This window comes from Lathamus discolor, chromosome 4 (assembly GCF_037157495.1).
Source record: "Lathamus discolor isolate bLatDis1 chromosome 4, bLatDis1.hap1, whole genome shotgun sequence".
In the NCBI taxonomy this organism is placed as follows: Eukaryota; Metazoa; Chordata; class Aves; order Psittaciformes; family Psittacidae; genus Lathamus; species Lathamus discolor.
In genome coordinates this window covers 117520485-117546786 of record NC_088887.1, presented here as the reverse complement: position 1 = coordinate 117546786, position 26302 = coordinate 117520485, and the positions used below count along the sequence as shown (strand labels likewise).

The window sequence follows — 26302 nt, the reverse complement described above, 5'->3', positions numbered from 1 at the left end:
CTTTCTGTTTTAAAATGTTATGAACTTATTTTATCCTCCATCCTTCTGATGCTTTCATTAGAATATCACTTCCACATTTGGATTTGGTTTTTATACCTCTAACGAGAAAGCCAACCAGGCTTTCATCACAAAACATTCATTAGGTGTGACTGTTAGTATACAAGCATAACATTATGCAAAGCTATTACCTATATTTCTGTTGCTACTACTGTCCCACAGACTTTATTGATGCCACTAGTCAATATAACTTTCACAAGGTCACCATGATGGTCTTAAAATCTTAACTTACAAGTGTTGAAATCCCAAACCAGCTCTCCACACTGATTGATATCCACCAAATTGACAGTACGGAGATTTGCTCACTCAGATTTGCTCACTCAATATTAAGGGATCATAGGGTACCCCTGCTGCCAACTCCTCCTGTTAGCACATAGTGATGATCACCACCTGGCTGCCAAGGCATCCACAATTTGCAGCAGGTACCGTTTATCAATAAGCAGTGACCCCATTTTACAGACAACTCAAATAGGGAGCAAAGAGATGAACAGCACAAACAACAGACTGCAGCACTTCTTAATCCTGTTACAAGTACACAGTTGAGCATGCATTAACATTAGCATTAACATTTAGCATGCATTAACCTTATTTCTGCTGTAGCAGTTGTAGCAACAAATGAGCAACCTGTCTGGGCTTTAGCAAAATAACAAGATTGTCCAAATCTGCCATCAAATAAGAGTTTAGATTGATCTCGCAGGCAGGTAAGAACAGCTTAATTCATCATATTAATATCATCAATTCATCATCATAATTATGCCAAAGCAATGATACTCCAAATTACTCCCATACTGCTGATTTTCTTATTACACAGGGACTAATCAGTTCTAAACTAGCGACAGATTTTAACCAAAACCCATGGTTGTACACTCACCGTCTAAAAGAGAAATATAATCAATCAAGATCAAGACGAAAATCCTACTAGGAACCTGCTGAATCACTGCACCTTCCTGAATCACTTTCCCCATAGTGAACAGGACTTTTGACTCCTCCATTTAACTAGTCTCACTCATTTTAATAGTTACTGAAGAACTACGGACATACTTTAAATAAGGACAAGTGCTAAACTAAAAGAACCAAAAAAAAAAAAAAAATTCAATATATAAAAAGCTTTTTGGAGCAACGGGATGAAAAAGAATCAGTGTTAGAGTATTTCCCCTGCAGTCTATTACTTGGTTCAAAGAAACCAGACAAACACATTTCCATACTGAACATGGGATTATGAATTCACACTTATTTTCTGTCTAGATTAGCCACTCCCCTGTTAATAAAAAAACCAAAAGCAACTACGTCTTTGAAAATAAATCCTCCCAACTGCTGTGGCTAAGGTGCACTGTTTTATACTGCGCCTTGTAGATCATTTACTGCTCTTCTTGAATTGATCATTAAATACTCCTAGCAGGAAAGACCATTTTACACAGAACAATGGTGGAAGAAAAAATACATCGAGAGCATTTTTCTTCTCTTGTCAGATTCTGTTTAAGATGATTTACCCAGCCCAAAAACCTCAGAATTTCATTTGCTGTCCCCATTCATACATTCAGTAATCTGGCAGCTCTCAGATGAGAATTAGCATAATATATGTTTGGAATCAAGGACAAGGAAAAATGAGGCTTCATAACTGTTTAAGGCCAACATACTGCATAAAATGTAACAACCACAATCAACTTTTCTGATCAAATTAAAACCACAAGGCTTCTGTTTATAATGTGATGTCCAGATAGCTTCACATTAATAGCGCTGTTTCCAAGACATTCCAGAATAAAATCTAGAATCAAGTCTCTAACAAAAATACTAATATTAGGTAAATCCATCTTGAGTCCCTGCAGGCAGAGAGCAGACTAAGGAGCCAACATAATTAAATGGTAAGGGTTTTTTCCTTACCAGACAATTCAACCGCACGGATATAAGAACAACAATAAACAAGACACAGGGTAACAAATTGTAACACATCAGACACACAACAGCAACTGACTACACCAGTATTCTCAATCCATTGTAATGTGGGTTAAAACACATTTGCTTACATCTCAGTGGAAGAATTTTAAACTAATCTTGCTTCATTTCACATTTGCAAGGGGTCACAAACGTATACAGAGAGATCACAGCTCAGTCTATGATGGCAACTTACTGAGCTGCAATAACTAGTTATTAAATCAATCACAGAGAATTGCATGAAATATTAACTATGTGAAGTGGCGGCAGTGTTCGCCTCTCTTTGCTTCACTCATTTTTTTTACTTCATGCTTCAACAACTTTGCTCAGTTCTGATTATTCAGATCCATAAAATCAATTTTTTTTTTGTCAAATCTTCCCTCTGGTGCACACAACTACAGTGTAAGAATGCACAGCAAACACTCTGCTTCCTCAGGGATATTTTGGACATGCAGTGGCATATGAATATCATCCTACATATAAGGAAAAAATATTAAGCAGTTCTTTAAAGGTTTACATTGGAAGTCAGTGTTACTACTGCTGTAGTAGGATTAGATCCCCCCCCCCAGTGTGGGTTCTAACGTGCCAAAAAATAATTACTATAAATCAATTCCCCATCTATAACGTAATATACTACCACTACCAAGTGGTAAGCCTTCCATGCTTCCCTAAGACTCACAGGAGCCTCATTTGGGATTTCCTGGCTACAACCCACACCTGTGTGCTATAAGCACATCTGATATAACTGGGATATGTATCAGACCTATGGTACATGACTTGCATTTGCCCACATACAGCAAGTGTAGTCTGTCCCAGATGGACTATACAATTTAAGAGCAACAAGCTTAGTATAGTCCAATCTGCCTGATTCACTGCGCATGGGATTTTTGCCCAAGTTCTGTGGGCATCAATCAAAATGAGAAAAACTAATGATTTCCTATGATGGAACTTCCAGATGACAAAATAAAAGATGTCTGGATACACTCAGATATATGGTAGCTAAACCGTTGCAACAGTCGGTTCACAGTTTGAAAACAGGAACAGTTGGAGAAACAGACTCGCAGTCACTTGATCCATGTATCCTGCGTGTGAAAACACACTGTTCCAACATAATAGGAGTTAAAAGGGTTTCCTATTCAGCTCTTATGGCAGTGATATTACATCACCAAGGTAAAATATTCTGGTTTAAGTTAGAGCCGATAATTCCAGAAAAGAAAAGAGATTTGAAAACTCTTCCGTGTTATGTCAGTGACAGACCATCACTTCAGATTAACTGCATGCTGGTTTGGGGATGGTCTGGGTTTGGTTTTTTGTTTTGTTTTGGAAGGGCAGGAAAGGGCTGTTTATTTGGGTTTTAATCATACAGTAACACTTACTGAAGCGTGTAATTGTATTAGTAACAAATAAAGTGTATAGAGGAATTTCCTAACAGTTCAAAGACATTATGACCTACCATTCCCAGAAGCCTCTTCAACTATTTTTTAAAACATGACATGTGAAATGAATGCCAACTAACTTGCAAACTTTGCTAGCGTGAGATGTAAGCAAGAAGCCCTTAGAAACAGCAGAGATGGAAAATTATCTACTTTCAAAAAACAAGCTTTCAGAGTGATGAATCTATTTAATCCACATCTTTCAGGAAACGATGAGGAACTGAGGCTCATTGTCAGAAGGACATGAATTGGAAAAAATTTCTATTCTTTTTCTCATCATCTCCATCTCTGTCAAGTCATATTTACAGACAAGTTTGAAGCAGGAAGAATAATGCATTTCTAATAAATCACTTTGTCTTCTGTGATCCCAAAGGAAAAGAAGGATGCTAAATAAGTTTCTGTTTTTACACTCTCATCACCTAAAACTGAGCTGCTGAATCACTGTAATTATAGTATCATCATATTATTAGCTGGGTATTGTATTATTATCTAGCATATGATGATACTAGTTATGATTACACTATTGTCTCAATCTGTTTGGAACTAAAGGCATTCTTGTAATTTGGGAAGGTGCCAAATGTCCAAGCAGCAATCAGTATTCACCAAACTCCCCTGTGATGTTATGTCCTCAACTTTTGCCTGATTTGATAAGATAAATTAACCCTTTTCATATCAGTGCTTCAACAAAAACAACAAAAAACCAGCAGGAGTAAACTGCCTGTATCCCATCATCTAACACAGACTGAGGTATTTTGATGAGTCAGTAAAAAGCACTTACCACACCGATTCCTTCAAAAGCAAATATTGCAGTCCCAAAAAACAGTGGGTATTTCTTCCAGCCAACCACAGGAGGCAGTTTTCGTGGATCTATTATATCCTGAAGAAAACATGCAAAACAGTGCTATGTAAAGTGCATTATCTGATCCTACAATTCTGATTGAAGCATTACCCTATAGCAAAGAAAACTCAGCACATGCTGAGTGGTGCATACATGGCTATTTACAATCCCAAACTCAGTCCTTTATACACATTTATAGCTGCCTCCCCACCCACACAGACACTTGCACATGTATTTAATCTATGTTCATACTAGTGACACTAGAAATCATGTATTTAAAGTATCACACTAGTGTGTATGAGTGAACATCAATTAAAACAAAAGGGAAAGCTCACACCTCAAGCTTAATCTTCTGCAAACTTTTCATAGTATCACTTTCATGCTGCCGTTATTCTCATAACCATAAGCAACAGCAAAAGAAAATCTTTTTAATACAAGCTGAGTTTCTGCAGACCAATTAATTCCAGAGTAATTAATCCTCTGCTTCCCACTCGTCTCATAACACTCACGTGATAGCTTTCTCAAGCAATACTGTCACTCAGCACTTATCTACACTGTGCATGCAACAGCATCTTATCGCTTTTCAAAAATCCTAAGAAATAAAAAGGTAAAAGTTTTTACATGCAATTTTTTTTTCCAGCCATTGGTTTAATTTGTTCCATTATGAAAAGCCTCCAAATGCAAAAAAACAGCAGCAACCCAGAATATGCAGCAACTATTCAACTTCCCAGGAGATGGAAGTTTGCAAAATGCATTCCTAAAAGGTAAGTCTGAATTTTTTTCTGACTGTACTGGAGAAATACTAGAAATAAACATCACTGTTGAAATTGTTCTTCTGTCGCAACAGAAAGACTGACCACAGATTAAATCCTTGACAGTTCTGTGTGCAGCCCATAAAAATCCACATATTCTTTCAACCAAGGACTCCAATTTGTTACAATACATATTTTTTCTAAAGTGCAACTATATTATCCTGTCTTTCAAAAGCACTGTAGAACTCTGTGCTTAAAGCATGTCAAGTAATAGGGCACCTCTTCAAATTAAATACGAGGTAATTCCACTTTCAGAAATTGTCAGTCAGTATCGTATCTATCAGAGACCAACTGCCACATGCAACAAATATAATCAGCCACACTGAAAACAAAAGACAATAAATGTTTTTATACTCACTCTAACAATATACTGGTAAATGATCACCAGGCTGACAGCCATGGATAGATTGGCAAGCAGTGAAAGCATGGACAGGCTTTTCAGGTCACGAATAAAGACCAGGAGGATCAAGAATGGCAGGAAACACAGCATGTATATTCGTAAATCAATACTCCTTTTCTCAGAAGGACTGCTGGTGGCACTGACATTTACGGGAGCTGTCCTGTTTTCCAAGAATCCTTCATGGACCTGTACAAACGAAAAAAAGGATGATGATTCCAAATGGACACAAGAGGAAAATTTTTCACAAAGAGAACAATTATCCATTGGAATTATCTCCCCAGGGAAGCGGTAGACTCCCCAGTGTTGAACACTTTCAAGATATGGCTAGACAGGGTGCTGAGACATCTAGTCTAGGTCATGCTTTGCCAAGAAAGCAAGCAGACCATATGATCCTTGAGGTACCTTCCAACCTGATTTCTACGATTCTATGTTATCAAACAGTGCTAGCACTGAGTATACAGTCACTCTGCTAATGCATCACTGAACATGGCAGTCACACTGGGCCAAGAAGAGCAGCCAAAGTAGAGAAAGAAGGACAGGTTGGAGATACAGTTGGCAATCAAGGGATCATTGGCTCTTTGAGACTTTCATGAGGCAAAGGGCCTTAGTTGATAATGGAAAACCAATTGTATGTAAATCAAGTCATTCAAGTTGGCAGCTTTGCCAAAACTCAGATTTTACAAGTCTAGGAGAAAAAAAAATACATAAAAATACACAATTGACTTAACTTTCATTGTTTCAAACAATCCACAAACTCAGGAAGACAAAATTAACTTAAAATTCTGTCATCTGTAACAAAAAGCACCGGATGGATTTTTTTTTCATTATCAAAAAGGGAAAGGTAAAAGACGCAATTCTGCAACCACATTTTCCAGAAATCTCTCTCTAAAATGAAAACAGAGGATACCAGTCATCATGGAAACACTGACTGTTTCTGCCTTGCAAGAACCTTAAGTGTCACTTACAAGACATTTACCGTCTGTTAGTTTTCAATTAGAAAGCAACAAAGAGCTAAATACATTTCGACCTGAATTCCAATGAATTCACGCAGCTACAATAACTCTACTTTCCAAGCAACATGTCAAACACTTAACCAAATTACTTCCCTAATGCCACATGAAGTAAAACTCTCTGTAGAAGTTTCCTGCTTTCTCACCATACTTAAAATAGAAATACAGAAACAAAAAATACACAGAAATACATTTTAACAGCCTTTCACTTTAACAACAGTCTCATGTGTTTACTTGCTTGCCGGCACTGACAGGCAGCCAAAGCCGCTCTGCACACATGGACATGTAAGGGGGATTCTAAGAAATACAATGTGATTTCAGCACATAAGTCCCATTGGAAACTTCAGCTACAATAAATATTCAACCTACCATGCATTCAATTTATACAAATAACTGTAGCCGGATGACGAGCTATTAGAAAACAAATTACATTGTTCCTTTAAGGAAAAGGAATAACAGCAGCAGGATACAGTTCAGGTTCTAAAATACATTTTTAAAATACCAACTGGATTCTCAGAAATGTCACGACTTAGAGGAGGATCCTGCTGCTCAAAGCTCAAAGAAAGAAAGAAAAAAGATTAAATCCTGAACCTGCCCCATCCCTGGCAGTGTTCAAGGCCAGGTTGGACAGGGCTTGGAGCAACCTGCTCCAGCAGAAGGTATCCCTGCCTGTGGCAGGGAGCTAGAACTGGATGAGATTTAAGGTCCCTTCCAACCCAAACCAGTCTATGAATCCATGAAAGGCTAACATAGTAGAAGAGCTAAAACAGACAAGAGTGATTGACAGGTGGAAGAAAGCTGAAGTAAAATGCTAAAATTATAAAAGTAAGGATCATTATTCTCCCTCTTAGAGTGGAGCGATTGGCTGTAGAAGACTTGACAGTAAACATTATACTGGTCTGCTGAGCTGCAAGCCAACATTACCATCACTTTGAAAGTGTTTTATTAGATTTTTTTTTGTAATTAATCAGGTATCACTTAAAACTGTTCTAACAAGTAACAAAATACAAAGCAGTAGGAGGACTTTTTTGTATTCTTTCTCGTGTGCTGTTTAGCTCAGTGAATATTTACTGCTGATTGTGTTACAATGGACTATAACTCGCTGTCTGTCCAATCTCGCCTCCAAAACATTAGAATTAATATTATCTCAGATTCCTATTCCGGACAACAATCACTTTCAGTCTCCTGCTGCTCTCCACTCATGCATCACTGCATATGGCAGTCATGCTGGGTCAAGACCAGCAGACATTGTATCTGTCTTTTTCCTCATCAAAGCAACATAACCTGAAGTATCACTGGAGTATCAGCCAACTTAGTCAAATCTTTTTACTTACCCGTCCACTGGATCTACTCTTGAAAAAGACATACGCAATATTCTGTATATGTCACAGAGCCCAGTGAACATTGTCCAGCTTCCAACCTGAACACACATTATCTGCATTTTTTTTCTGTGCTTATCATGGATGTATCTGTGAGTTCCACAAACATTTCCCTAACCCACATGAGGAAATATCATCATGTTTTTAGAAAGGAAGCACACAGCTGCTGAAGCCACTAGGCATAGTGACTGCAAAAGCATTAACTTACACGACAGTGTCATGTCTGAAACAGGAGTGCTTCATCAAATGTCTCATTCACACAGCCCAAGCACAGCATTCATCAGCTTCAGCTGTATGCAGGAAGATCAAACACTCATGCAAATCTGGTTATCAGACTCCTTATGTCAGGCACTCAAAATATGTCTAATGCACAACTAGTGACTGCAGAAAATTCAGTTCAACTGAACTGTCTCAGAAGCCACAAATAATTCCCTTTCCTTAGTCTCTTCAACTAAGACCACTGTTTCCTTGCCTGTATCCCTAAACCTTCCCTTTATGTCATACAGTCCATGGACATTTTAACACCTAGTGGGATCAAAACAGTAATCATTGAACTTACTGGTTCCTTCTAATTCCTTTATTTATTCAACTCAGAGCAACACTCAGTGCCAGAGCTGGCACAAAAGTATGTTATCAGACAGATAAAGACTATGTGGTATTTCATTATTACTCAGTGCTCAACCTTACAATATTCTTAATACATGTCGTTTTATTTCCTAAGTTTGAGGAGGTTTTTTTCCATTTTTACAAAACCTAGGAAAAAAATCAAAATTCCATTCTTTAGCCTCCCACCGATGGGTCATCTTTGAAGTGCTAAAGATCTAATAAAGTGCTCCCACGCAGCAGGAACATGTTTTCATTTTTTAGCTCCAACAGCAAACAATGAAAAAAAGGACACTTTTCCAGGGAACTCAGCAAATATTCACGAGCAAGTTGAGAAATGCCAAGAGTCAACTTAAAGTCTTCTGTTGCTCAAGAAAAGCAAACTGTGACATGAAAGGGGACCATGCTCTTTGAAGCAGATTCTTTTTCCTATCCCTCCTACCCCAGTGTGTTCCTGTTCCAGTCTTGCTGCAGCCAAGCTCTTTTTTCCAGTGTCACCCTTCCTCTCCAGTTGTAGACACCTTCGCCTACAAGCCTCTTATTGCAGAGTTAACCAGAACTCTCTCTACCAATCTAAGTTTCTTTGGAAAACATTCCTTAGGTAAAGCTTCCTTTGAAATTTGATATAACTGGAAATAGGGTCTTGTAGCACAAAGCATCTGGAAAACACTGGTGTAATGCAGCCAACATTGTTATAATCCCTGAGACACTAATAAGAAAAGATTCAGCACCAGAAGCAATACTGCATATCTGTAAGTGAGAAGGATACATCAAACATTTCATAGAATTCAAATGATGAAATAAGTATTTAGACTCACATGCTCCACTGTGTCTAACTAAATATTCACCTCAAAGTAATCTGGGCTGATGAATATGCCATTCATGTGCCAGAACCATTTTAAAATGCTCTGTCACGTTTTAATTCTCCGAAACAGCAAATAAAGTGAAGGCAGAGATTACCAAATTTGGGTTGGCACGAGGTTGAACTAAGACTATCAAAGAAAAGATCTCAGTGGAAATTCCCATGAGTTCCAGTGGACTTAATTTGCACACACTAACATGCAAGCATGATCGGAAAAGTACAGAGCATAATGCACAGTGTCCTGGGTTCAGCAGTAGCAGTCATTTTTCTCCTTCTCAGTAGCTGGTGCAGTGCCGTGTTTTTGACTTTCAGCCTGGGAACAGTGCTGATAACACCAATGTTTTTAGTTGCTGCTCAGTAATGTTTACTCTGACCAAGGACTTTCTGAGCCTCATGCTCTGCCAGGGAGGAGGGGAAGTCGGGAGGAAGCAGAGACAGGACACCCAACCAAAACTAGCCAAAGAGGTATTCCATACCACAGCACGTCATGCCTGGTACATAAACTGGGGGCAGTTACTCAGAAGGGTTAGATCACTGCTCGGGTCAGGCTGGGTATCAGTCAGTGGGTGTTGAGCTGTTGTATTCTCTTCGCTTGTTATTTCCCTTATCATTATTATCATTGGTGGTAGCAGTAGTGATTTGTGTTATACCTTAGTTACTGGGCTGTTCTTATCTCAACCCGTGGGAGTTACATTCTTTCCATTCTCCTCCCCATCCCTCCAGGAGCTGGGGGAGGAAGGGGGGGAAGTAAGCAAGCAAGCGCATGGCTCTGGGTTGTCGGTTGGGCTTAAACCACAACACACAGAGCTATTGGTCAAGAAGCTGTATCAGTAACTTTTTATTATGTTGTTCGTTTATCTCAGCTCTCCACACACGCCCCCCTTCCCCCCCAGTTCCCTCTGTCCACCTTCTTTCTCCTCCGCTATCCCAAATAGAGATTTTAAGCAACACCAACTTGTTTTCTCTGGTGCCCTCTACGGGACAGACTTCTGCAACAGAGAGCTGCCAGGAAGACTCCTCAGACTTGTCCCTCCCAGAAGAGAGAGCACAGGGCAACCTAAATCGAATCCACTTGGAATATTTGAAGGGGAACTTCTGAATTGCTGATGGCTTTAATTCATTCACAGGTTACATGTCGTGGGTCTCTACAGCTACTGCTCTTGTAGTGGTTGCTTCCCTGTAAGATCTTTTAACTCTTCTTCAAGAAAGCAGCAACAAGATCCTGAAAATGTTTCATGGGCTGTTTTTTTCCAAAATCTACAAAAGCCACAGTCAGTAAGCGTTCAGTCTCACTTGTTGCTTAAGGTCAAAACACATACATAAAAACTGGCTGATCAGATACTTATATGATAGGAAAGGCTCAAACTTACATTAGAAAGGATGCAACATAAATCTCCAGAAGTACAGCAGAAGGGTGTCAGATGTAAAATAGGATTTTTAGGTATTGAGATAGATTGTGACAGTAGGACTTTAGGTTTTACAGTTGTGATTGATTTTTTCCCTCTACCAAGACACAAATTACAGAGTATCCAGCTTCCAAATACACAAATTAACCCCATCTTCATCTGTAGAATTTGGAATACTTTTTAAACACAGTATAAATACTCATCTACAAGAGGAGGGAAAAAACATACTATCCCCTATGTACTAACTGCCCCACAAACAGAGAAGAATAAATTACTTACAGCTAGAATATAAAATAAAGGACTTACAATGCCAGTAAGAAATTTTAAGCTTCTACAAAGAATCAGCTGTCTAACAGATAGGAAAGCATTGGGACTGACTGCTGAGGAGGCTGCAGAAATTTCAGTGTCAGGCATTTTTAAGAACAAAAATCAGGACTAGTTTACATCTAATGGACTCTGCGCCAGACGAGACCATTCTAGCAAATGGAAAGGTCTAAACAAGAACCAAAGAGATTCCAGCGACATAAGGTCACAGGGAAAAAAACTAAGTCAGCAGAAGGCCTGGCTGAAAAAAAAAAAAAAACAAGAAAAAAAATCAGAGGCAGGGTAACATTACTCACTTGTTTCACATTTTCTGCCAAGAACACAACATAAACACTACAAAATCCCAGCTGTGTTATCACTAGGAAAAAGTCGACAATATACCTGAGGAAGGAAAAACACACATACATTATACTTAGGATCCAAACAATAAGCCCATTTCTACCTAATAGGCAATTACTGCTCCTTTTACACTAGTCAATATACTAGACTCAAATGCCACATTAATCTCATGAGCACTGCAATGCAGGTTCCTTTTACATTGCACATCAAGACTACTAATGCAAGGGAAAGAAACTTCTATTGTCATTGCCACTTTAAAGTAGCTACATGCCATTATTGCAAAATATAGCATATTTCTCCATTATTTCTATGTTACATTTAAACATAAACCAAATAATTGCTTTGCGTCCTTTCAGAATAAATATATTGAAGTAATTAACATTTGCAGTGTCAACTTGCTTTAAGCAGAGTGAACTCTGATGCAGAGGAATGTGTTTACAGCAAAAGAGAATGATAACTTAAATTACCTCATTACATTACACAATACAGAATGCACTTCTGGTTATACCACATCTCTTCCTATATTACCAAATTCTTTCCTTCACAGCTCTCATAGACCTGAGAATTGAAATGCTTAACAGAGAGAGACACTCCCCAATACTCTCACATCTCCTCTACTAGCTGGCTTCAGGAAATAACAAATAACTCTGCATCAAAGTATTTCAAGCATACAGAACACACTGTTAAAGCAGGTAACATCTTAGTAAAAAGGAAATCTCCTAACCATTCCAAGGATAGCCACTGAATGTTTAATAAAGCATTTATTAAACTAAATTTTAATGCAAACTTACCGTCCCCAAGAAGCTCGTTTCTGAAGAGCAGTCAGGGGCCCCACTTCCATGGCGTAACTAACTGTGTCACTATACCCCAGTGAGGACTTTTTCATCCTGAAATCAAACAGATTGAAGGAAAAAAATGAGTTACTAGAAACTATGAGGGCTTAGATCCCTACCTTGAAAACACTGGTGGCCTCCCAGGATTATAAGTAATCACCTGTGGCACCATTCTGTGGCTGCTGAACTTTAGAGGTATGGTTTGGGCTTCTTTCCCCCAGGAAGGACTATTCAACACTCCACAAGCATGTGAACCACAATGTTGCTTCCCCCTAATGCAACAGTTTCTTGATACATTAATCCAAAATCAGATTCTTATATCAGTTTAAGAAATTAATCTCAAATCTAAAAGTCACAAAGAGCTTCAAAAGGATTCAACAGATTTTCCTGGACAAGCAGGCATTGCAGTTGTTTCAGAGATCTCAGTTTTACATACATCTTCAAAGGCCATTTAAAACTACAGAGGAAAAAGTAAAGAACTTAGGAATGACAGGATCCCTTCACAGGACAGTACCATCTTAAACTGATATGGTAGTTTTTTCACTACAGGGACAGGGACAGTTTTGTGATTCTGTTCAGTTCAAAACCTTCATTACACTTTTTAAAAACAAGACTCTGCTTCTGTTTAACATCTGACAGATAAAAATGTTTAGTAAGTCATTATTAGTCAAAAGAATCAGTCAAACTTTATAAGCTGCTTCCCCCCCCCACCCCAGTATTGTAAATATCACTTGGAAGCACATCTAGTGTTTATCTGCATCATACTAACACATTCCTTCAGCACTAGAATTTCAAATAATCAAGTTATCACAATCCAAAGACAGAGAGCTCACAAATAATCTTGAAAGACAGACTAAGAACTACTGTTAATAGTTAATCTTTTATCCCTATGAAGTACTTACAAACTGGCTATTTATAAACTGGACACTTTTCAAAGCTATGAAGATTCAGAAGCTATGAAGAAAGCTATGTGGATAAAGAAGGACTAATAGACTGAAACCAAGCAATTAAAAGTGCAATGAGAAAGACCTGATTATGTGCCAGCAAAGACAGGAAACCAACTTCATTTTGTGTATGAGCAGAGAACAAACATTTTTTCAATACATTAAAGAACAGCTATCATTTATAGCTGCACAATCCAAAATTGAGTGTTACTTCTTGCAAGTTCAAGATTCTGAAGAGAAGAAACTGCTATAGCATCAGGACATTCTGTAGGCCAACAATCAGAAATAGAAAAGAAGAAAGAAAAAACATAATACTCAAATTCAGCAACAGGAAGAGCAGTTCCACATTTACCTCTGACATAGACAGTGGCTGCAACGTACCAAGATGTGCATACAGTGAACAGATATAATTCCTATGAACACAAGGCTGACTGGTCCAATCTGGTATGGAAAAAAAAGGGAGAAGACAGGAAATAAAGAGGATTTTTCATTAAAATACGCTGGGAGAAAATCTTTACATGCAAAAACATTTACATGGTAGCAAATAAATTAAGAATAAAAAATTTTATGCAACTAGATTCCCCCCCACCCACCCAATGAGGATTCACTGCTGATGTTTTACAGCATTCCTTACTTTTATCTCATTACTCGAGAGAAGGCTACTAAGGGGCAATAAAGCACAAATATGGAATGGGTGTGAATAGCTTCATCCTCTAAAAGCCTCACTAAGATATAAGCCAAAAAAATCTGTTAAGAGAAAAGGCTACATATACTGCACAATCCAAAACAGTGTTTTGAACCACTGCAAAGTGGCAGTAACTTTCCCTTGCATTAGTAGACATGATGTATAGCATAAAAACCAACCAAACCCTTGATAATTTGTACTATTACAGATATAACTTAGAGATAATTTGAAAATAGAACAATTTGTTTGAGTAGCAGTTTGACTAAAGGCTTTCACAGAAGATACTTGCTTTTCACATGTAACTTTCATTCTTAAACTTAACATCCAGTAAGAAAGAATTACAGGATTATGTAGTTGTAAGGTGAAAATGTCACTTGATTAAATTTAGCCTGGCTTAGGAAATGTACTGTTTGTTACCCAGTATAAACCAAGCTGTGCTATACCCTGCTTCTGCAGAAACAAAAGACTGATTTAACAAGCTGATGCCTGTTAAATGTGATCTGTACAAAGAGGTCAGATGTAGAGAAGTCTGTACAAAGATAAGACAACGCCCGAATAAAAATTCCTGTGAGTTTGAGTGCAAAGTCTGCCTTCTAACAAAGTTTTGTTTTCACCAGAAAAACACTTCAGCTAAGCAAAAATACAACACAGTCTTCAGGGTGAAGTAGTAACTTTAAAAATCAAAACCTCAATCTTCACAACTAAATTCACAGTCTAAAGAGGAAAAAATAGAACACAATTCCCTTGAAGCTGACAGTGACAAAATCTCAATACAAAAAGTATTGAGATTTCAGTTTTTCAGGCTTAGACACACATCTTCAGATCTTCCCAGATAACTTTTCTAATAATTGAATCCTTACCACAATGCCAGCATTTTTTATAGCAAGTGGAAGACCAAGAAGCCCAGTTCCAATGTTTCCCTTGAGGAGGTGTGTTAGTGTTTGTGTAAACCTGAGGATAAAAATACAAAGTCATGTTAGCAGTACATTGAGACTGGGTGAGGGAGGGGGAAACAGAAAAAACAAAACCACACCCTCTGTCGCTTATTAATAAATGGATAAATTCTGAGATTCAACTACTTTAAGGTGGTGCAGCTATTTTAAATGACACCCGGCATACTCAAATAATGTTCTTATTCCTCTTTACATGTGAGCTTCCTCAAACAGAACATACAAGTCTGATCTTCAGTTCTTCCCTTGAGCTTTACTGTCCTTTAGCCTCAGAGTAAAAATTAACAAGTTTCATCACTTCTGTTTTAGAATCAGCAACATTTTGACCTGAAAATCACAAGTCTAACAGCCAAAGCTCTATCAAAAGAAAATAAAAGCTTCACAGGCTCTTCTAATGAAGCTTTAAGAAACTGATTATTTCCAAAGTCATCTTAAGTTTCTTTACAAAAACATAAAATCAATCAAAACCTTTTTTAGACAGTGCTTAGGTTCTGAGTGACCCAACCACTTTACACATCAGCACCTTGGAATATTTTACGGCCAGTAGATTGTTAGCTTACAAAAAGCACAGAACCTACTCAAAAGAAGCTGCTTTTTGGCAGAACTATGCAAAGTCCCAATGTATTACTACAAAAATCGTACCACAGGTGCAAGAAAATCCCTTAAGAGTTCAGTAAACTACTCATGAGAAACAAATTGAAGGAACAAATCTTAACAAGCTGCTACTTAAGAGTAATACATACGTAATGCCTCCTCCATCACCAAGCTGGTAATGCTTCTCAACTGGCAGGATAGCACTTTCATGCTCTTCATCTGAGAGGCCATCTGAATTTTGTTCATCAATTAAAGGCTTCATTACTTCCATGTCTGTACAACAGAGTTAACACTACATTAACAAGAAACAAGCTTACACTTTAGAAGTAAAAGAGGACTCAAAGTTCCCATGCCATGAGGTCTGCATGTGTTCCTAACTATAAAGCTGTTTCAGGCAGACAGATAGGCACAGCCCAAGTTCGCACAGTGAATTCTCTCTTTCAAGCAGAACACCATCTCATTATTATTTTGGCCAAACACTGTTTTTTCGTTATGGAAAGCAACTTTATCATCATAATGTCAATGCTTTTGATCATTTTGCAAGCTAATATAAGAAAACCAAACCAGAAAAGTCATCCATTGCTGCCAAAGGATGAGATCTTACCCTCCATTAGCTCCTGCAAAATTAAGCATTTAGTTTACTCTTGTCAGTGGTGAGCAAGGGTACTCTCAACAGTAATCCCATCCTAAAATGGGTAGGTAAGACTGCAGAGGAGCTCTCCAGATACTGGCAAGAGAATCAAGATGAAGCAATTATGGAGCATGCTTTGAAACCTGAAATTACATTAACCTTTTCAAGTAGCAAAAACTGCCACCACAGTCAACAAATGCAATTCCACCATCCAGCCAAATAACAGCGCCAAGCAACAGCAAGCAGCCAGCAGTGAACAAAACTGCCTTTGAGGCAAAACTAACAGCTTACACCCGTTTAATGTTGATTAAATTATAATTAGTTATTTTTAAATTACTACAGTTAAGCAAAATGAATCCTGCCGAGAGCAAAAAGATTACTTCTTACACTTGCCTACCACAATATGCACGACAAGTGCAAGGTCCTACACCTGGGTTGGAGCAATCCCAGGCACAGCTACAGATTGGGCAAAGAAGAGATTCAGAGCGGCCCTGCAGAGAAGGACTTGGGGGTGCTGGTCGATGAGAAAATGAACATGAGCTGGCTTCAGTGTGCGCTCGCAGCCCAGAAAGCCAACCGTATCCTGGGCTGCATCAAAAGGAGCGTGACCAGCAGGTCGAAGGAGGTGATCCTGCCCCTCTGCTCTGCTCTTGTGAGACCTCACCTGGAGTATTGTGTGCAGTTCTGGTGTGCTCAACATAAAAAGGACAGGGAACTGCTGGAACAAGTCCAGAGGAGGGCCATGAGGATGATCAGGGGACTGGAGCACCTCCCATATGAAGACAGGCTGAGGAAGTTGGGGCTGTTGAGCCTGGAGAAGAGAAGGCTTCATGGAGACATCATAGCAGCCTTCCAGTATCTGAAGGGGGCCTATAGGGATGCTGGGGAGGGACTCTTTGTCAGGGACTGTAGTGACAGGACAAGGGGTAACGGGTTAAAACTTAAACAGGGGAAGTTTAGATTGGATATAAGGAGGAAATTCTTTCCTGTTAGGGTGGTGAGACACTGGAATGGGTTGCCCAGGGAGGTTGTGAGTGCTCCATCCCTGGCAGTGTTCAAGGCCAGGTTGGATGAAGCCTTGTGTGGGATGGTTTAGTGTGAGGTGTGCCTGCCCATGGCAAGGGGGGCTGGAACTGGATGATCTTAAGGTCCTTTCCAACCCTAACTATTCTATGATTCTAATATCATTCATCAAACACAGAATCCTTTGGGTTGGAAGGGACCCTAAAGCTCATCCAGTTCCAACCCCCGGCCACAGGCAGGGACACCTTCTACTAGATCAGGTTGCTCCAAGCCCCATCCAGCCTGGCCTTGAGCACTGCCAGGGATGGAGCAGCCACAGCTTCTCTGGGCAGCCCGTGCCAGTGCCTCAGCACCCTCAGGCTGAAAGATTTCCTCATGCCAATATAAATCTACTCTATTTCAGTTTAAAACCCCTGCCCCTTCTACAGGCACCACAGGCCCTGGTAAAAAGTCTCTCTCTAGCTTTCCTACAAGCCCTCTTTAGGCACTGGAAGGCTGCAATAATATCTCCCTGGAGCCTTCTCTTCTCCAGGCTGAACAAGCCCAAGTCTCTCAGCCTGTCTCCATAGCAGAGCTGCTCCAGCCCTCAGAGCATTTTTGTGGCCTCCTCTGGACTTGCTCCAATGGGTCCACGTCTTTCTTGTGCTTTCAGAGCTGGATGCGGTACTCCAGGTGGATTCTTGTGAAAGCTTAGCAGAGGAAGACCACTACGGTGCAATGCTTCACCATTTCCTAAGCTAACAGCAGGATCATAACAGTCCTTTTCTAAAATTTCCACAAGCAGATTGCATTTCCAATCACACACTGCCAGAACACAGGAAGGAAAAGTTCCCCTCCATGAACAAAAGCTATTGCTATGCATAAGTCGCATACACTAAACTTTACGGGCCTTGCATTTTTGCAATGACACATTCTGCCCTCGTGCTGTTTCTTGAGCTTTCACTTAAATGACTTCCTATACAACTGACCATCAAGCACACACAACTTTTACAACGTGTTCTGCTTTTTCATCTTTTCCTCCTCTGCTGGATCCACTAAATTATCTCTGTATCAAGGAACACATAAATACTTTGGGCTTGATTGTCTCACCTTTGTGCGCTTGCCTCCATGACGTGACATTTCCTCTCTGCCTCTTAACTATTTGTTTTTCAATGCATACAGTACAAGGTCTACAAAACCTTCTTTGTAAGTTCTCCTTATGTCTTTTGGTATATGTTGTGCTGTACTTGAACCTTTCTCCAGGCAGCCTGCCACCTCAAGATTTGTTGACAAGATTCAGGAAGACCCATAGAACTGCCAAAAATTGGAATGGAGTTCTCTGAACTACAGCACACAGCCTCACAACTGAGAAAAACAACTGCAAGCAGGTGCTCTAGGCATATTTTCTTATTCCACCTTTAGAATGCTTCAAGCACAGTTGCCCATTTTCACTGCAAAGTTTTCCTTACAGAACCACCTCAACCCAAAAGAAAGGAGATAGTGAATTTAACCGCCCCTGCTTTTTAACTTGAGCCACCGGGGTAAAGCACCTGACTATCCTTTCGAGGGAAAAAATGGTGTCCTAAATACCTATATTATGGTGGCTTGAATATTTATTTCTGGTCCTGGGGAGGTATAAGTTACATATCTTTTAGTATCTGTTTTCCCACACCATTCTGCTATTTATTAGTGTCACTTATGCAACAGAACAGCCAAATTTCACACACCCAGATGAAAGCTATCACTGATTATGGCCGAAAAGCAATGCATCATAAAAACGATTTATTTTGAAAACCACATTAAAGTTTATTTCCAAACTGGCTCAATGTACAAGGCAACACATCTCACACAAAACTTGAGTCACCAGTAACGAGTGGTGTCCCTCAGGGATCAGTGTTGGGACCGGTCTTGTTTAACATCTTCATCGCTGACATGGACAGTGGGATTGAGTGCGCCCTCAGCAAGTTTGCCGACGACACCAAGCTGTGTGGTCCGGTTGATATGCTGGAGGGAAGGGATGCCATCCAGAGGGACCTTGACATGCTTGTGAGGTGGGCTGATGCCAACCTTATGAAGTTCAACCATGACAAGTGCAAGGTCCTACACCTGGGTCAGAGCAATCCCAGGCACAGCTACAGACTGGGCAAAGAAGAGATTCAGAGCGGCCCTGCAGAGAAGGACTTGGGGGTGCTGGTCGATGAGAAAATGAACATGAGCCGGCACTGTGAGCTCGCAGCCCAGAAAGCCAACTGTATCCTGGGCTGCATCAAAAGCAGTGTGACCAGCAGGTCGAAGGAGGTGATCCTGCCCCTCTACTCTGCTCTTGTGAGACCTCACCTGGAGCATTGTGTGCAGTTCTGGTGTCCTCAACATAAAAAGGACATGGAACTGCTGGAACAAGTCCAGAGGGCCACGAGGATGATCAGGGAACTGGAGCACCTCCCGTATGAAGATAGGCTGAGGAAGTTGGGGCTGTTGAGCCTGGAGAAGAGAAGGCTGCGTGGGGACCTCATAGCAGCCTTCCAGTATCTGAAGGGGGCCTATAGGGATGCTGGGGAGGGACTCTTTGTCAGGGACTGTAGTGACAAGGGGTAATGGGTTAAAACTTAAACAGGGGAAGTTTAGATTGGATATAAGGAGGAAATTCTTTCCTGTTAGGGTGGTGAGGCACTGGAATGGGTTGCCCAGGGAGGTTGTGAGTGCTCCATCCCTGGCAGTGTTCAAGGCCAGGTTGGATGAAGCCTTGTGTGGGATGGTTTAGTGTGAGGTGTCCCTGCCCATGGCAGGGGGGTTGGAACTAGATGATCTTGAGGTCTTTTCCAACCCTAACTATTCTATGATTCTATGAATAGCATGAAACCTCCTATTTGAAAGGAACAGCTGCTGTTCTGTAGTCACTACATGCAAGAACCAAACCACTTTCTGCTGTTTGTCAGTTATCTACATTCTGCTTTCAGTACACATCACGATAACCTCTCCAGTATCGTTGGTCTACTGGTGCATTTGAATCAAGACCTGAATGCCAATAAAAGTTAACAGAGTGGCAGGATCTTAGGCATTTCTTTAAATGTGCTTCTTTCAAATGCAGCTAAGCAAAAGCAGCCAGACAACACTGAAGTGTCAAGCTGTTAAGTGTCAAAACACTGATTTTACATGGAATTTCCTTATGTGAAGAACATAGCACCAGCTGGTCCTGAGAGAAGGGGAAAATTCACCTTACTTAAACATTGAAAATGGGTCTGTTTGACCACACAGAAAGAAGGTAATTTACCCCAAATGTTCCACTACAGAACATTTTAAAGATGCATTCAATTGAAACAAACTTTTGCATACATTTCTTTTTATAGATACAATCTCTGCCAACCTTCACTGTACAGTATTTGCAGCATGTAACTGATTTTATTGCTATTAGTTTACCATACTGCTGTACTTCCAAAACGCTTATCAAATTGGCATCCTTAAAAGAAAAAAGGAATTAAGTTCATCTGACATCTCAGAAATACAGCCAGACCTTCCAAACCTCCAAGACCATTGACACCAGCTTTTCTCTGAGGTGATAGCTGGTGGCAACAGCAGCAACAACTGGAGCACAGTCAAAGGCTTACTTAATTATCTTCTACAAGTGGCCTTTTTACCAGACAAGAGGCATTTATTTCAACTCAGTTATTATGGAAACATTTGTCTGAGCATATGTTTGGAAACAAAGAAACTCTTCTTAAAAACAGGATTCAAAGCACTTACTACAGGTTCCCCTCAAATACTGCTATTTGGTCTCTAGCCACAAAAACACTTTTGAATTGCCTCTTTTCCCCATTATTATCCTTTTATCCCATGAGTGGTGCATAGCTTTGGCCTAAAACATGTGAATCTCTTAACAGTAATGGTACTGGGACATAATATGGGGTTTGGATCACACAGCTTTCCAAGCACTTGAGAAGAGATCTCCACTGTTGGAATACCAAGGCTACATACATCCTTATGGCACAGTCCATATTCACAGTGACATACAGATTTATGAAACATCCACATTTCACAGATCAAAACTCAGAGCCTAGAGTGCACTAAGGAAGGCGGCTTGAGCTTTTTCTGCCCCATAAATCAGGTGCATACTCATCTTCAGTAGATGAGCAAGTGCCCTGCATGCTGGGACCTAACCTGAACTTAACTTTTCTGGGAAGTCCATGGTCACTGCCTGAAAATGGGCAAGGGATACATACATTCATTTTGATTCCTTCCTAGAGAGGCCTGGTATGTGCAGTTTAAATGTGCAGCTACAAAAACAGGATATGCATACGATGCCCAAGCCAAAGGCTGCCTGCTGCTTCACAGAGCACATGGTGCAGAGCACACCCCAGCCTACCTTAGGCCCATGTCCACCAAGCGGTCCAGACTGCATCCATACACCACAGACTATTAATGACCCGATCCAGTCCTCAGTCACATGACTCACTAAAAATTTTGCATCAACTTTATTCAGCACGACTAAGAATGGAGGAATTCACTTCTGCACACCCTTTTGTCTGCACTTAGCCAAGTACCAGCCAATCTTCAGCCCTGTCTTTCCTTCCGCTAAGGTGAATTTCTTTCTCCTTGTGCCACCACAAAAATCTTTTCAGATCAAATGCTGGCTTCCAATTGTCTTTAATAGTTATTTAAATAGCCCTCATTGTTTCTGCTTTCTTCTGTGAATGCCCATTGTCCTGGTTTTGAGCAGCAGCAGTCATTTTTCTCCTTCTTAGGAGCTAGTACAGTGCTGTGTTTTGATCTTTTGGCCTTGGAGCAGTGGTGATAACGCCGATGTTTTCAGTTGCTGCTCGAATGTTTGGTGTGGCCAAGGACTTTCTGAGCCTCATGCTCTGCCAGGGAGGAGGGGAGGCTGGGAGGGAGCAGAGACAGGACACCTGACCCAAACTGACCAAAGAGGTATTCCATACCACAGCACGTCATGCCCAGGATGTAACGGGGAGTTACCCGGAAGGGTTGGGACTGCAGGGTTGGAGGAGGTATCGGTCGGTGCTCGGCTGGGGGGAGTGAGGCGAGTTATTGGTCGGCTGGTGTTAAGGTGTTGTATTCTTTCCTCTTGTTATTTCCTTTATCATTATTATTATTGGTGGTAGCAGTAGTGATCTATGTTATACCTTAGTTACTAAACTGTTCTTATCTCAACCCGTGGGAGTTGCATTCTTTTTGATTCTCCTCTCCGTCCCTCCAGGAGCAGGGGGAGGGCAAGAAGGGGGAGAGTGAGTAAAAGAGGTTTGTGGTTGGGTTCAAACCACGACACCCATGTAAGAAGGATGCCAAAGAGCTGGGCAAGCACTACAAGGAAGGCAACACAAAGTGCATTTCAACTTCTTCCACAATTACCTCTGCAACATTAATCTGATCCCTTAACCCACTGGAGAGGTAAATCACTGCTTCATTACAGCTACACACCGCACTGTAACCAGGCATAAATGTCAGCACCATATCCCCAAAGAGCTCTGATGAATTTCAATCACTACTCAACTACTACTTACATACTGAGATGATTACTGTAGTGTTTAAATTCTTATGACCAGTATTTCCAGTTTAGTATCTTCCAGTGTATTTCTCTATCTCCTAGAATTTGCCAGCATCTTGCCAACATTCATGCACATACTGCCAAAGAAGCCTTCAAACTGTTACTAAATGTACTTAGTCCTAAACCTTTTATAACACACTCAAGCAATCCTTTGGTTCAAAAGCTCTGCAAGAAACTGAAGTTTCACTCCGAACTTCAGTTAGTTTTCTATACTGTTCAAGCAATTAACACTTTCAAAATTAACTGAACCTTTTAGGTCTACATGAAACAGAACTTCTAGCATTTTCATTTCATGGGAGAAACAGTGACAAGAGGATGAAGCAGTTTGCCAGGGCCACATAGCAAGTTAAAGGCTAAGGAAATATTAAAAACAAAGGCAAAATGCAATCTTCCATTGTTCTTTTGGAGAAGGTCACCCTCCCAGACAAATTCTGTCTAAAACCCCTTTTCTAATCCACCTTGGCAATATGATCTGTTGGGTTTCTTTTTTTTTCCTTGACAGTTTTGAAGTCAGTGTTGTCAAACAGAAAAGAACTGGATTTGACATATAAGCATAAGAAGATTTGGGGTATAGGATGTAGCTTATTGCTGTTTACATCAACTGTTTTCCTCATTTATGGGTAGAAGAATCACACAGGTCTTGAAGTACCACTTCACATATCTATTAAATGCGTGGCAAAAAGCATTATGCAAACTGGTTAGTCAGCTTCTACACAAAACCATGCTAAGAGGGACAGAAACACAGCACACGACTCACAGTCCTTTGAAATGTGTTTATTAAGTAAAGGGTGACCCAGTGCTTCTGTAATAAGGATGAAGATTCAATTCAATAAGCAGCTGTTTTGACCGCTGGTTAAAAGAGAAAATCAGAACCACAGAATCTTTAGACTAGCCTAAAATGTGGGCTTATGCTGGTATTTTCTCACAGGCTACAAACTGCAATCCATATTCACGATCCAGAGGGCATATCCAGTGCATCCGCCACCTAACCAAGCCTGAAACTGCTCTTACAGGACAAGTTTAGTGACCAAGACTCTGAATAGCAGACACAGTCAAGGACACATCACTACAGTGTAACACAGAAAACACACAGACATGCGATGGCAACCACAACTGTGGCAACAGGAGAAGCCTCGTGTCCCCATCAACCGCATTCAATTTATCATCTTAACACTGTGGAGAGGCTTTTCAATCCAGCATTTTGAACCAGGGCTCTCAAGAAAAAAAACACAGTTACAAAGAAAACCTTGTCACTAATTATTTTCTGAATCTGCAAGTGGTTAGTAAACAGCTTGCCCTGTAATGCTGTTACTCCAACCACAAAGAATCTCTGTTCCTGCACTCTTCACCCTATAAATAGCCTCCAGCATTTCTCCAGAAGGCATAAAACTGCAAAGTACAGCGCTGTCCATGAAGCACACGTGGATCTGGCAACATCTGCCACATTACTCACGTGCTTCCACAACCACGGAAGAACTTGGAGATCCACAAGAAGTGACCACGAATGGCAGTGCTAAGGCCATGCTGGTCCAGATGGATACACTTCTGTCAATTTCTCTAGTTCAAGAGGGAGCTAACAGGGAATCCCACCCAACCACACACAACCCAGCTCCCTTTTTATTTTCCACAACTCCTACTGAATACAAGAGAGACAAGAATAAACAGAGAAACCGCCTCAAACTAAAATGTACTTTCCAGAATTAAAAAGGAAAACTCCTCTGGTTTAAAAATTCCTATAAAATACAATAATTATATTTTCAGGCTAGCAGAAGTTAGCACTAACTTTTATTGTGTTTATTTTTCCAAGAACTTTAAAGTTATGCTTCATGGAGTTATCCAAATCACTCTTCATTTTTTCTTCAGAAAACATACATTGTGTGTCACTTATTTCTCTCCATTACAGGCTGTAACTTAATAGAGTAGATTTATCATCCTTTATGGTGGAATTTATTAATCCTGAGAACAGCTGTTTCCAAACAAATGTTGAAAGTCAATAATGCCACTCCATAAGCAGGAAGAACTGTTTGCTTTTGCATCCTACCTGTCAAATCCAGAAGCCTAATGAAACAAGACACTTGAGTTATTAACCAAAGCATACACAGCTCTCCATAGTTTATTACACACTCTCAGTGGAGCTCTTTTATACCAACCCACAGTGGATCATTTATTTGGGAAGATGTCAGTCTTAAATAACCCACTATCCTGTCTGGAACAAGCTACGCATTTCTACATGATTAATACATTTCCAAATGATGACACATTGGTAAGACTCAAGCTTTACTGAGTATTCAACAGGACCAAAACATGTAAGATTTCAGAAGCTTTTCACCAGGTGTTGATCTTCATTTAGAAACCATTAATCTCATCAAATACTCTGATTCTAAGGGTTCTGGCAGAGAAACTAACAGATCTGTGAAACTTAGCAAATGAAGCCTAAAATTTCTCTCTGCCACCTGTGTCAGAAGGTGGCAACATCTCACTGTAAAATGAACCAGCCTCTGGGACAATACAGTCTGAAACACATCTGCTTCCCAGCATTACCACTGGACAGCATGGATTCTCTGGATTATAGTGGAACATCACTTTGAGATGAGATTTTCAGTCTGCCCAGCCCAGTCATCACCTATGCTTTATGTTACCAATTCTCTCTTGTCAGCTATAGAATCAGGGGGCAAACATATGTGCCTTCCTGCACTCAAGATTTAAAGCTCCGAAGACTAATCTGCAATAAATACAGCTAAACTATCAACACACAGAGCCCCCCAAAAGCCCAAATAAACCACAGCCCTTCACCGAAGATAACAGCATCACCTAACAATGCACACAGAAAGCGTTTCCACTAATGTCTATGCAAGACCGTGACTTCCCAATGAGATGAGGGTCCAGCCAGGCGCCACTAACGCCTTCAGCCCCGAACGGCGGGTTCCGGTGAAGCGGGACCGCTGTGAGCCCTAGCCGGGTATCCCCTTCTGAGGGGCCCGCGGAGAGAGACGAGGCCCCGCCGGCTCTGTGCCGCGCTGCGCTCCGCTCCCCTCAGCTCCGCCGGCCGCAGATGCCGCTGGCCCGGCTCCAGGCGCCCGGCTCTCGCCGCCGGCCTCCCCGCTCCCGCTGCGCTGCTTTGCGCTGCGGAAGCCCCGGCAGCCGCCGACGCCTGACGCGGAGAACCGGCCGGACAGCGCCCACCCCTCCCCTAGGTGGGATGGTTCATCCCGCCCGCCTCGATGCGCTCAGCGCTGCAGCGCATCCCCCGCAGACCGAACCATTCCGCCTCGAGGGGAGGGGGATAAAATTAGCCGGCCGCCCTTCGCGCTCACACCCCCTCCTCCCCGCCCTGCGGCGCGCCGCCATCCCGCAGCCCCTCGGCCGCTCCCGCCGCCCCGCACGCCTCACCCAGCTCCTCCCGGCCGGCGCCATCCATCGCCCCTCCGGCTCTCCGCTCGCCCTTCCGCCAAGGTGGAGCCGGCCGGAGCGACGCTGCGCATGCGTCCCGCCCGGTGGGCTGCGGCCAGCGGGAGTGAACCATAGATAGCAGCGGGAAAGACAAGCCTGGTCTGTCGGGTGTCGGTCCTCCCAGCCTGTGTGTCCTCCTCAGTGTGCCCTCGGCAGTCCCAGGGCTGATCCTGTGCACGGCACGGCCTCACCCTGCCGGCCCTGGGCTCCGCACCCACCTTCCAATGGCTTTCAGTGCTGGAGGTTCTCCCCCTCCCA

General features: G+C 41.3%; 1 protein-coding gene across 2 annotated transcripts in view; it reads right to left on the bottom strand.

Moving 5' to 3' along the window:
• Window positions 1-26059, bottom strand: part of SLC36A4 (solute carrier family 36 member 4) — a 68268-nt gene extending 42209 nt beyond the window's left edge. Inside the window, exons 1-8 of one of the 2 annotated variants that reach the window (XM_065678785.1) lie at window positions 25985-26059; window positions 15551-15674; window positions 14718-14808; window positions 13525-13613; window positions 12187-12282; window positions 11353-11437; window positions 5431-5658; window positions 4201-4299 (exon numbers count right to left, since the gene is read on the bottom strand). In XM_065678785.1, the coding sequence (XP_065534857.1) occupies window positions 4201-4299; window positions 5431-5658; window positions 11353-11437; window positions 12187-12282; window positions 13525-13613; window positions 14718-14808; window positions 15551-15674; window positions 25985-26012 (840 nt within the window). In that variant the 5' untranslated portion in view covers window positions 26013-26059. Of the gene's footprint in view, window positions 1-4200; window positions 4300-5430; window positions 5659-11352; window positions 11438-12186; window positions 12283-12388; window positions 12446-13524; window positions 13614-14717; window positions 14809-15550; window positions 15675-25984 lie in introns of those variants that run through there. The other variant, XM_065678786.1, reaches the window with a different exon arrangement.
• Window positions 26060-26302: the final 243 nt, after the last annotated feature.